The sequence below is a fragment of the Pristiophorus japonicus genome, chromosome 5 (assembly GCF_044704955.1).
Source record: "Pristiophorus japonicus isolate sPriJap1 chromosome 5, sPriJap1.hap1, whole genome shotgun sequence".
NCBI classification, from domain to species: domain Eukaryota; kingdom Metazoa; phylum Chordata; class Chondrichthyes; family Pristiophoridae; genus Pristiophorus; species Pristiophorus japonicus.
This window is the reverse complement of record NC_091981.1, coordinates 176,373,811-176,386,272: the sequence shown is the minus strand read 5'-3', so window position 1 is coordinate 176,386,272 and position 12,462 is coordinate 176,373,811. Positions and strand designations below refer to the sequence as shown.

Below are 12,462 nucleotides of genomic sequence, written 5' to 3'. Positions count from 1 at the left end.
AAAAATGAGCCAGAGAGGATCGGGGAGGAGGCGGGACCACAGTGTTTACGTTTGGATTCCTTCCAATTAGCTCATTGGTGTCTATGGGAGGAGAGGGGAGGTTGACTGGCTGGTAAGGCGGCGAAAGGCAACTGAAAAATAGAAAAGTTTCATTGGGTTTAGGTAAGTTTTAAAGTTCCAACAATAGGTGAACTGCCATTGTTCACTGCAAATCTCCTGTGGGCTTTGTGTGGTCTGCTGGAAGATTGTTATTTGTTACACAAACTTTTCCCGAACTAGTTGCATGGGATAATCTTGGATCATTAATGTTGGCGAGTTGAAACCACCACCACTGGGCCAAATCGAGCTGAAATCCTTACCATGGCAGCACTGATTTATGTGCCAGAACGATCTGGAAAGATTGTGTGGTAGAGTGAGTGGGGCTGTTGGGAGACCAGGGCCCATCAGGTTGCCTAATTGTTGCTTTTGGGAGTGGGTGGGGGGTGGGGAGGAGGAGGGAAGAGAGAGTTAGGATTCGTGTGTCACTGGCTGGAGATGGCAGGGTGCAGACTGGCTGAGAGCTGGAAATGCAAGGACTTGTTGCTAACCCACTGTGAACGCCCTGGTTGAGAAAAGAACAAGTTTGTTTGATGTGAATGTCGATGGACATTACCAATCACTCAAGCAGCTGTATGTTTTTGGGAGGTTTTGTTCGTCTTGAGTTTTTTTTTTTAAATTCAGTTAACTCTTTAGCATTGAATTAAAATTGAGGATTTTGCTCATTTCAAATCATATATATATTTTTTTTTGAAAAGGTTTGTAATTAAAACTCAGATGTAGTTTTTAGGACTGTACTTAAAATTAATCTAACAAGGAAGAAAGTGAACAGTACAGTTTTAAATAAATTGTCAAACATCACACCAAGGTCAGACAGACTCTGCAATGAAAAGCAGGCACAGCCGTATCAGTGATATCGATAAGTAAATACCGGTTTTCTTCGAAGCATTATTAAAGCACCCTTACATGCAGCACTTTCACATTCTAAGTATTATATAGTATTATAATTTAAAGATGGAGGTGGGGGGCTCCGTGCTTACTAATCGATTTGAAAAGGTGTCCTTAAGCCAAAAATGTGAGAACCACTATACTAAGTACTCATACTCTTGCAAAGCCAATGCGTCACCCCAATTTCAGTTACATTTTTAGCCCTCCTTCTTGCACAATGGATTAAATCTTTGACACTAACAACTTTCTCCCACAAATGATATTTCCATGCTCCACTTTTACTTGTACAAATGCTAATAGTAAAAAAGGTTCTTCTATTAAGAAAAACTAAGTTATTTAAATTACACCGCCCCCAGCACCCCCAAAACAATCACTACAGTAACTCTATCTCATTCTAAAATTAAGTACTTTCCTTACCAGTTTCTGAGTCTCATCCTGGTGCTGCATTAGCTTCCACAACAGCTGGATGATGCTGAGAACCTGCAGCTTAAGCATCATGGCTTCCGGTTCAAGTAGATTACCTGGTGTAGGGCCAGCAAGCTGAGCAGGAGAGACTTCCACCCAACACTCCAATAGAAGGGGCACTAGTATCTGAATGAAGCCTTTCAAATTCTCCACTGAGGACAAACCTTCTTCGGTGTCAAGTGAGGGTCTGGAGCACATTAAAAGAAAAATGAATACATGATGAACAGATACGCACTTCAATTCAGCAGTAACAGCAGAGATATTGATACACATAACATTCCTTGCTGAACATTTGCAATTTTAGTCACATTATTGTCTTCTACAGATCCATCCATTCTTCAAAAGCTTAAGAAAATCTTAAATATTTAGCAACGGAGATAGAAATGGAATAGAAAAAGACTAAATAAAATTTTAAGAATTGCTTAAATTAAGTGATAAAAAAGCATAAAAACTATGAGAGAATAATTAGGAAATGGTAAAGAAGGACCATCAAACAAACAAGGAAAAAAGGAAAGTATTCTTACAAATATGATTTACTTTTACCAAAAAGATGGATCACCGCTAAATATTTTATGCTTGCAAGAAATACCACAATACCCCAGGATAATAAGGTTCAGCAATAATATTAAAAATTTGGTACTCATCCAAAGAAAAATAAATAAGTTGGGACGAGATCCACTTAAACCGGGCTGGAATCAGTGTCCTGGCAAATCGAATAATATGGGCAGTTGATAGAACTTTAAACTAATGAAGGGGGCTGGGAGGATTCAAGAAAGAGTAAATTTAAAAGCAGCAAGAGAAATGTCAAGGCTCTAGAGCAGAGTAGAGTTTTGGATAAGCAGACTGGGTCAGGAAGGGACAGAGAGCGTAACAAAGGGATCAGTGACTTAAGGTGACATCAGGAAAAAATAGAAAAAAGTCAAAGCTAAATACACTACATCTGAATGCGCAAAGCATTCACAACAAAATAGATGAATTAATAACAGATAGAAATTATTGGGTTTGCTCCAATAGCCATTGCGCTGACGTGGTTGCAAAGTGACCAAGGTCGGTAACTAAATATTCTAGGATACATAACGTTTAGAAGAGGTAAGCAAAATGTAAAAGGAGGAGCCCTAATAAAGGATGGGATAAAGACAGTAGAGAGAAATGATCTTAGCCCAGACAATCAAGAAGTAGAATCAGTTTGGGTGGAGCTAAGAAACAGCAAGGGGAAGAAAACATTGGTGGGAGTTGTTTACAGACTCCCAAACAGTAATTGTAATGCAGGGCAGAGGATAAATCAGGAAATTAGAGGTGTATGTAACAAGAGTAATATAGTTATAACGTCTCCGAATCGGAAACCTCGGGACAGAGGCCACTCTGTTTTTTCCGGATTTCGGAGAAGAAATCTGGCATCCCAAATCCGGAAACTCCTGGGTCACGTTTCGGGTATTTCCGGATTTCACAGAAAAAATCCGAATCCGGAAGCCTCGTGGATGATTTTCGGGGATTTCGGAGACAATCCGATGACTCGAATCCGGAAACCCTTGGTCCGAGTTTCAGGTATTTCTGGATTTTGGAGTATTACATCCGACGGCCCGAATCCGGCAACCTTGAGGCCGGACCAGGCTGTATATTTTTTTGGATTCATGCTTGGAAAAAGGTATACAAGCTTAAAAGTTTGGTTTTCAGGAAACATTTCCGGATTCCAGACAACGACTCTTGTAATCTGCACAATATACGATTTTCGGACATTTCCGTTTTTTAGAACTCTGGATTTCGGATGCACTACCTGTACAGTAATCACGGAGGTCTTTAATCTACATACAGACTGGGCAAACCAAATTTACAGTAATGGTCTGACAAACGAGTTCATGGGACGTACACAAGATAGTTTTCTAGATCAGTATGTTGAGGAACCAACTAGGGAACAGGTTATTTTCGATCGTATTGTGCAATGAGAAAGGGTTAATTAATCTAAATCTAAACAAAGCAAACTACGTTGGTATGAGGAGTGAGTTGGCTCAGGTAGATTGGGAAACGACATTAAAAGCTATGCCGATAGACAAGCAATGGCTAGTATTGGAAGAATTAATACATAATTTACAACAAATATACATTCCTTTAAGGCACAAAAACCCCCACAGGAAAAGTGGGACAACCATGGCTAAGAGGAGCAGTTAAAGATAGTATTAGATCAAAGGAAGAGACTTATAATGTTGCCAAAAATAGTAAGCCTGAGGATTGGGAGGATTTTAAAATTCAGCAAAGGAGGATCAAGAAATTTATATGGAAAAAAAATAGGAGAGTAAATTAGCAAGACACACAAAAACAGATTGTAAGCGTTTCCAAAGGTATGTAAAAAGCAACAGATTAGTAAAAGTGGGCCCATTAGAGACAGAGGACCCAAGTTTCGGCCTCAGTTGCTCCTGATTTTTTGGAGCAACTGGTGTAGAACGGAGTATCTTAGAAATTCAAATTCTCGGCATTTAGTTTGCTCCAGTTCTAGTCAGTTCGAAATGTTTCACTTTGGAACAGAATTTTTTTTCAAAAGGGGGCGTGTCCGGCCACTTACGCCTGTTTTCAAAGTTTCGGCAGTGAAAACTTACTCCAAACTAACTTAGAATGGAGTAAGTGAAGATTTTTGTACGCTCGAAAAAACCTTGTCTACACTTTAGAAAATCAGGCGTCGGTTACAATCAGGCGTAGGGAATGGGGGGGGGGGGGGGGGGTTTAAAGGGAAGTTTACAAATATTAAACACTTCAGTTTTACAAATAAAGAGCCATCATCAATAATAAATGATAAAAACATCAATAATCAACCAATAAATCAATCAAAAAAAATTAATAAGAAATAATTTTTTTTTTTTAAATCAATAAATAAAACATTTTCTACTTCCCGACTGCAGCACCTGGAGCCCTCCAACAGCGTGCTGGGATGCCCCCCCACCCCCACCCCCACAGTGTGTCTCTGCCAGTGTCTCTATCTCTCTGTCTGTCTGTGTGTGTCTCTCACTCTCTGTCTGTCAGTGTCTGTGTTTCTGACAGCGAGAGAAGGAGAAGGGGAAGGGGGGGGCGAAGAGAAGGGGAAGGGGGGGAGAGAAGGGGAAGGGGGGGAGAGAAGGGGAAGGGGGGGAGAGAGAAGGGGAAGGGGGGAGAAGGGGAATGGGGGAGGGAAGAGGAAGGGGGGGAGAGAAGGGGAAGGGGAGCGGGGGGGGGAGGAGAAGGGGAGCGGGGGGGGGGGAGGAGAAGGGGAGCGGGGGGGGGGAGAGGAGAAGGGGAGCGGGGGGGGGGAGGAGAAGGGGAGCGGGGGGGGGAGGAGAAGGGGAGGGGGGAGAAGGAGAAGGGGAGCGGGGGGGGGGGAGGAGAAGGGGAGGGGGGAGAAGGAGAAGGGGAGGGGGGAGAAGGAGAAGGGGAGGGGCGGAGAAGGGGAGTAGAAGGGGTAGGGGGGGAAAGGAAAGGAGAAGGGGGGAAAGAAGGGGGGGGGAAGGAGAAGGGGGGGGAAGGAGAAGGGGGGGGAAGGAGAAGGGGGGGGAAGGAGAAGGGGGGGGAAGGAGAAGGGGGGGAAGGAGAAGGGGGGGGAAGGGGAAGGAGAAGGGGGGGGAAGGAGAAGAGAGGGGGGAAAGGAGAAGAGAGGGGGGGGAAAGGAGAAGAGAGGGGGGGAAAGAAGAGAGGGGGGGAAAGGAGAAGAGAGGGGGGGAAAGGAGAAGAGAGGGGGGAAAGAAGAGAGGGGGGGAAAGGAGAAGAGAGGGGGGGAAAGGAGAAGAGAGGGGGGGAAAGGAGAAGAGAGGGGGGGAAAGGAGAAGAGAGGGGGGGAAAGGAGAAGAGAGGGGGGGAAAGGAGAAGAGAGGGGGGGAAAGGAGAAGAGAGGGGGGGAAAGGAGAAGAGAGGGGGGGAAAGGAGAAGAGAGGGGGGGAAAGGAGAAGAGAGGGGGGGAAAGGAGAAGAGAGGGGGGGAAAGGAGAAGAGAGGGGGGGAAAGGAGAAGAGAGGGGGGGAAAGGAGAAGAGAGGGGGGGAAAGGAGAAGAGAGGGGGGGAAAGGAGAAGAGAGGGGGGGAAAGGAGAAGAGAGGGGGGAAAGGAGAAGAGAGGGGGGGAAAGGAGAAGAGAGGGGGGGAAAGGAGAAGAGAGGGGGGGAAAGGAGAAGAGAGGGGGGGAAAGGAGAAGAGAGGGGGGGAAAGGAGAAGAGAGGGGGGGAAAGGAGAAGAGAGGGGGGGAAAGGAGAAGAGAGGGGGGGAAAGGAGAAGAGAGGGGGGGAAAGGAGAAGAGAGGGGGGGAAAGGAGAAGAGAGGGGGGGAAAGGAGAAGAGAGGGGGGGAAAGGAGAAGAGAGGGGGGAAAGGAGAAGAGAGGGGGGAAAGGAGAAGAGAGGGGGGGGAAAGGAGAAGAGAGGGGGGGAAAAGGAGAAGAGAGGGGGAAAGGAGAAGAGAGGGGGGGAAAGGAGAAGAGAGGGGGGGAAAGGAGAAGAGAGGTGGGGAAAGAAGGGGGGGGAAGGTGAAGGGGGGAGGGGGAAGGTGAAGGGGCGGGGGGAGAAGGAGAAGGGGGAGGGAGGCTGAACGGGCCGGGCCAAGACTTCGGGCAGGGTCCGTCCCCAGCACCAGATTTACAGGTAGGTGGCGTTGGATCGGGATGGGTCCGGAGTCGGGAGCACGGGTCGGGTCGGGGGGAGCGCGGGTCGGGGTCAGGAACGCGGGTCGGGTCGGGGGGCGGAGGGAGGTCGGGTCGGGGGTCGGGGGGCAGAGGGAGGTCGGGTCGGATCCAGTCCGGGGGGGGGGGGCGCTCGGGAGCACTGGTCGGGTCGGTTCGTGTCGGGGGCGAGGGGTGGGAGGTCGGGTCCGGGTGGTGGGGGGGGGTCGGGAGGTCGGTTCGGGTCGGGGGAGGGAGGGAGAGGAAGGTCAGGTCGGGTGGGGGGGGGAGCGCGGGTCGGGTCCAGTCTGGTCCGGGGGCGGCGGGGAGCGGGAGTCGAGTCGAGTCGGGTCGGGAGGAAGCAAGAGCTGGGCGTGGGAGGCAGCCTTATACACGCAGCCCCAGTGAGGCCATTCGGTCAGGGCTAGGGGCTGCGTGCTTCGGGGCCCCTCCCACACAGTTTTGGGTACCTGGAGCTACTGCACATGCATGCCCACTGGAGCGTGCATGTGCAGAGGTCCCGGCACTGTTTTCAGCGCAGGGACCTTGCTCCGCCCCCTAGAGCTCGTGCTGCGCTGCGCCCGACTCAAGAGAACCAAGCAGGGAGCCGGAGAATCTGTAAGTTTTTTTTAGGCGCACTTTGTGGCGCGAAAAACGGGCGTCCAGGTCGGAACTTGGGCCCAGAGACAGGAGAAATTATAATAGGTAATAAGGAAATGGCAAAGACATTAAACAAATACATTTTATCAGTCTTCACAACAGAAGACAAAAAAATATTCTGGAAATAATGGGGAACCAAGGATCTAGAGAGAATGAGGAACTTAAAGAATTAAGTAAAGACATATGGGCGCAATTTTCCCCAAGTCTGTTTTCTGGCATATTGCCAGAGTTGCACCACTTATTTAGATCCAGAAATGCGCCAGAAAAATGTCCGAACTTTCCCCATGTTTGTACTGTAATCTGGAGCTGCAGAGCATGGCCAGTTGCTCTGGGGGGGGGGGGGGGGGGGGAAGGGGGTGGGAGTAGAGCCTATGGTCTACACTGGAAAAAGCAGCCGGGCCTTCTGTGCATGCGCGGGGGAAAAAAACTGACGTTCTTCACGTCGCTGAAATGACCAGCATGCGTAGTAGAGCTCAGAGTTGGCAATCGGCCATTTTTGAAGAGCAAGTTGTGTGTGTGTGTGTGCCAACAGGAATGCCAGTCTCGGTCCGCTGTGGCCCCCAAGTGAGTGCCGGTCAGTATGCTCCCTCCCCCGCCGAGCCTCTCTGGTCCCGAGTGAGTGCCGGTCCAGGTCTGCTCAGCTTCCCGTCCCTAGCCCAGGCCAAATGGCTTCCGATTTACTTACCTGCGCCGATTTCTTTAACTCTCCGCAAGGGTTTTCTCGAGAGGCCACATACGCTGGTCTAAGCAGAAATGGAGTAACTATCAGCTGGTCAAAGTTCCCTAATGGCCAGAATTGACGTAGGTGGCTGGTTACGTCCCCTTTTGAGGGAAAAGAAACTACCTAAAAAAAACGTAACTAAATGAGCAGCCTGCTCAAAAAAAACACGCAAATCACTGGGGAAAATTGAGCCCAAAGTACTAGAGAAATTAATGGGACTAAGTAGTAACAAATCTCCCGGACCTGATGACCTGCATCCTAGGGTTTTAAAAGAGTTAGCTGCAGAGATAGCGGGTGCACTGGTATTAATTTTCCAGAATTCCCTAGATTCTAGAATAGCTCCAATGATATTTTAGAATCTAGAGAATTCTGGAAAATTAATACCAGTGCGGGCTCGGGACTACAAAGGGCGACGGCAGCGAGTGGGAGCGGCGGCAGTCGAAGAGGCCAGCATCGCAAGAGGAGCGGGCTCGGGATTACAAAGGGCAGTGGCAGTCGAGGAGGCCAGCTAGTGCAGAGGCCGAAGGTAAAACAAAAGTAAAAATAAATCGAAGTGTGACGTCACAGCTAAGCGGGTAAGTGATTGGCGGGTGGATTGGTGAGTATTTAACATTTTTCTTTTTCTTATTTTCTTATCAGTAGGTAACCTTTGGCACTGTTGCCAAATTAAGTTAATCTAAGGGTTAAGTCATGGCAGGAGAGCACAGACCCGTGTCATGCTCCTCCTGTGCTATGCGGGAAGTCAGGGACGCACCCAGTGTCCCTGACGACTATGTGTGCATGAAGTGTGTCCAGCTGCAGCTCCTGACAGACCGCATTGCGGCACTGGAGCTGCACATGGACTCACTCTGGAGCATCCGCAATGCTGAGGATGTCGTTATTAGCACGTTTAGTGAGTTGGTCACACCGCAGGTAAAGTTTACTCAGGCAGATAGGGAATGGGTGACCACCAGGCAGAGTAGTGGAAGGAAGGCATTGCAGGGGTCCCCTGCAGTCATCTCCCTCCAAAACAGATATACTGTTTTGGATACGGTTGGGGGAGATGACTCCTCAGGGGAAGGCAGCAGCCAAGATCATGGCACCATGGGTGGCTCTGCTGCACAGGAGGGCAGGAAAAAGAGTGGGAGAGCTACAGTGGTAGGGGATTCTATTGTAAGGGGAATAGATAGGCATTTCTGCGGCCACAAACAAGACTCCAGGATAGAATGTTGCCGCCCTGGTGCAAGGGTCAAGGATGTCTCGGAGCGGCTGCAGGGCATTTTGGAGGGGGAGGGTGAACAGCCAGTTGTTGTGGTGCATATAGGTACCAACGATATAGGTAAAAAATGGGATGAGGTCCGACAAGCTAAATTTAGGGAGCTAGGAGTTAAATTAAAAAGTAGGACCTCAAAGGTAGTAATCTCAGGATTGTTACCAGTGCCACGTGCTTGTCAAGAGTAGAAATAGCAGGATAGTTAAGATGAATACATGGCTTGACAAATGGTGCAAGAGGGAGGGATTCAAATTCCTGGGACATTGGAACCGGTTCTGGGGGAGGTGGGACCAGTACAAACCGGATGGTCTGCAGGACCGGAACCGATGTCCTGGGGGCATGTTTGCTAGTGCTGTTGGGGAGGGTTTAAACTAATATGGCAGGGGGATGGGAATCTATGCAGGGAGACAGGAATCTATGCAGGGAGACAGATGGAAGTAAAATGGGGGCAGAAGCAAAAGGTAGAAAGGAGATAAGGAAAGGTGGAGGGCAAAGAAATCAAAGGCAAAAATCAAAAAGAGCCACATTGCAACATAATTCTGAAAGGACAAAGAGCATTAAAAATACAAGCCTGAAGGCTCTGTGTCTTAATGCGAGAAGCATTCGTAATAAGGTGGTTGAATTAACTGCACAGATAGCTATTAATGGACATGATGTAATTGGGATTACGGGGACATGGCTCCAGGGTGACCAAGGCTGGAAACTCAACATCCAGGGGTATTCAATATTCAGGAAGGATAGACAGAAAGGAAAAGGAGGTGGGGTAGCGTTGCTGGTTAAAGAGGAGATTAACGCAATAGTAAGGAAGGACATTAGCTTGGATGATGTGGAATCAGTATGGGTAGAGCTGCGGAACACCAAAGGACAGGAAATGCTAGTGGGAGTTGTATACAGACCACCAAACAGTGGTAGTGAGGTTGGGGATGGCATCAAACAGGAATTAGGGATGCGTGCAATAAAGGTACAGCAGTTATCATGGGCGACTTTAATCTACATATAGATTGGGCTAACCAAACTGGTAGCAATAGAGCGGAGGAGGATTTCCTGGAGTGTTTAAAGGATGGTTTTCTAGATCAATATGTCGAGGAACCAACTAGAGAGCAGGCCATCCTAGACTGGATCTTGTGTAATAAGAGAGAATTAATTGGCAATCTTGTTGTGCGAGGCCCCTTGGGGAAAAGTGACCATAATATGGTAGAATTCTTCATTAAGATGGAGAGTGACACAGTTAATTCAGAGACTGGGGTCCTGAACTTAAGGAAAGGTAACTTCGATGGTATGAGACGTGAATTAGCTAGGAAAGACTGGCGAATGATACTTAAAGGGTTGACGGTGGATAGGCAATGGCAGACAGGTAAAGATTACATGGATGAACTTCAACAATTGTACATCCCTTTCTGGTGTAAAAATAAAACGGGGAAGGTGGCTCAACCGTGGCTAACAAGGGAAATTAGGGATAATGTTAAATCTAAGGAAGAGGCATATAAATTGGCCAGAAAAAGCATCAAACCTGAGGACTGGGAGAAATTTAGAATTCAGCAGAGGAGGACAAAGGGTTTAATTGGGAGGGGGAAAATAGAGTATGAGAGTAAGCTTGCAGAGAACATAAAAACTGTCCGCAAAAGCTTCTATAGATATGTGAAGAGAAAACGATTAGCGAAGACAAATGTAGGTCCTTTGCAGTCAGAATCAGGTGAATTTATAATGGGGAATAAAGAAATGGCAGATCAATTTAACAAATACTTTGGTTCTGGCTTCACGAAGGAAGACACAAATAACCTTCCGGAAATACTAGGGGACCGAGACTCTAGCGAGAAGGAGGAACTGAAGGAAGTCCTTATTAGTCAGGAAATTGTGTTATGGAAATTGATGTAATTGAAGGCCGATAAATCCCCAGGACCTGATAGTCTGCAACCCAGAGTACTTAAGGAAGTGGCCCTAGAAATAGTGGATGCATTGGTGGTCATTTTCCAATATTCTATAGATTCTGGATCAATTCCTATAGACTGGAGGGTAGCTAATGTAACCCAACTTTAAAAAAAAAAAGGAGGGAGAGAAAATGGAATTATAGACCAGTTAGTCTGACCTCGGTAGTGGGGAAAATGTTGGAATCAATTATTGACGACGTAATAGCAGCACAATTGGAAAGCAGTGACAGGATTGGTCCAAGTCAGCATGGATTTATGAAAGGGAAATCATGCTTGACAAATCTTCTAGAATTTTTTGAGGATGTAATTAGTAGAGTGAACAAGGGAGAACCAGTGGGTGTGGTGTATTTGGGCTTTCAAAAGGCTTTTGACAAGGTCTCACACAAAAGATTAGTGTGCAAAATTAAAGAACATGGTATTGGGGGTAATGTATTGATGTGGAGAGAACTGGTTGCCAGACAGGAAGCAAAGAGTGGGAATAAACGGGTCATTTTCAGAATGGCAGGCAGTGACTAGTAGGGTGCCGCAAGGTTCAGTGCTGGGACCCCAGCTATTTACAATATACATTAATGATTTGGACGAAGTAATTGAGTGCAATATCTTCAAGTTTGCAGATGACACTAAGCTGGGTGGCAATGTGAGCTGTGAGGAGGATGCTAAGAGGTTGCAGGTTGACTTGGACAGGTTAGGTGAGTGGGCAAATGCATGGCAGATGCAGTATAATGTAGATAAATGTGAGGTTATCCACTTTGGTGGTAAAAACAGGAAGGCAGATTATCTGAATGGTGACAGATTAGTAAAAAGGGGAGGTGCAACGAAACCTGGGTGTCATGGTACATCAGTCATTGAAAGTTGGCATGCAGGTACAGCAGGCGGTGAAGAAGGCAAATGACATGTTGGCCTTCACAGCGAGAGGATTTGAGTATAGGAGCAGGGAGGTCGTACTGTAGATGTACAGGGTCTTGGTGAGACCACACCTTGAGTATTCATTAGATATATTCAAAAGGGAGTTTAGATGTGGGCCTTACGGCTAAAGGGATCAAGGGGTAGGGAGAGAAAGCAGGAATGGGGTACTGAAGTTGCATGATCAACCATGGTGCAGGCTCGAATGGCCTACTCCTGCACCTATTTTCTATGTTTCTATGATTGGAAAGTAGCAAACATAACTCAGCTATTTAAGAAAGGAGGAAGAGAGAAAACAGGGAACTATAGGCCAGTTAGTTGGACATCAGTAGCAGCAAAATGCTCGAAACTATTATTCGGGATGTAGTAACAGGGCACTTAGAAAATCGGAATATGATTAGGCAGAGTCAACATGGTTTTATGAAAGGGAAATTGTATTTGACTATGTAACTAGTAGGAGGATAAGGGGGAACCCAGTGGATGTAGTGTATTTGGATTTTCAAAAAGCATTCGATAAGGTGCCACACAAGAGATTATTACACAAAATTAGGACTCATGGGATTGGGGTCAATATATTAGCATGGATTGAGGATTGGTTAATGGACAGAAAACAGTAGGAACAAACAGGACTTTTTCGGGTTGGCAGGCTGAAAGTAGCATGGCACCGCAAGAATCAGAGCTTGGACCTCAGCTATTTATAATCTATATTAATAACTTAAATGAAGGGACTGAGTGTAACCTATCCAAGTTTGCTGATGATACAAAGTTAGGTGGGAAAGTAAGCTGTGAGGAGGACACAAAGAGGCTGCAGAGAGATATAAACAGGTTGACTGAGTAGGCAAGAACATGGCAAATGGAATACAATGTGGAGAAGTATGAAGTTATCCACTTTGGTAGGAAAAACAAAAAAGCAGAATGTGTGTTAAATGGTGAGACAGGGAAATG

At 46.8% G+C, this 12,462-nt stretch overlaps 1 protein-coding gene across 5 annotated transcripts in view; it reads right to left on the bottom strand.

Moving 5' to 3' along the window:
- Nucleotides 1-12,462, bottom strand: part of tex10 (testis expressed 10) — a 193,171-nt gene that overhangs the window by 153,952 nt on the left and 26,757 nt on the right. For all 5 annotated transcript variants that reach the window (XM_070881113.1, XM_070881114.1, XM_070881111.1 and 2 more), the window contains one exon: nucleotides 1,402-1,636. In XM_070881113.1, coding sequence (XP_070737214.1) covers nucleotides 1,402-1,636 — 235 coding nt within the window. The remainder of the gene's footprint in view (nucleotides 1-1,401; nucleotides 1,637-12,462) is intronic.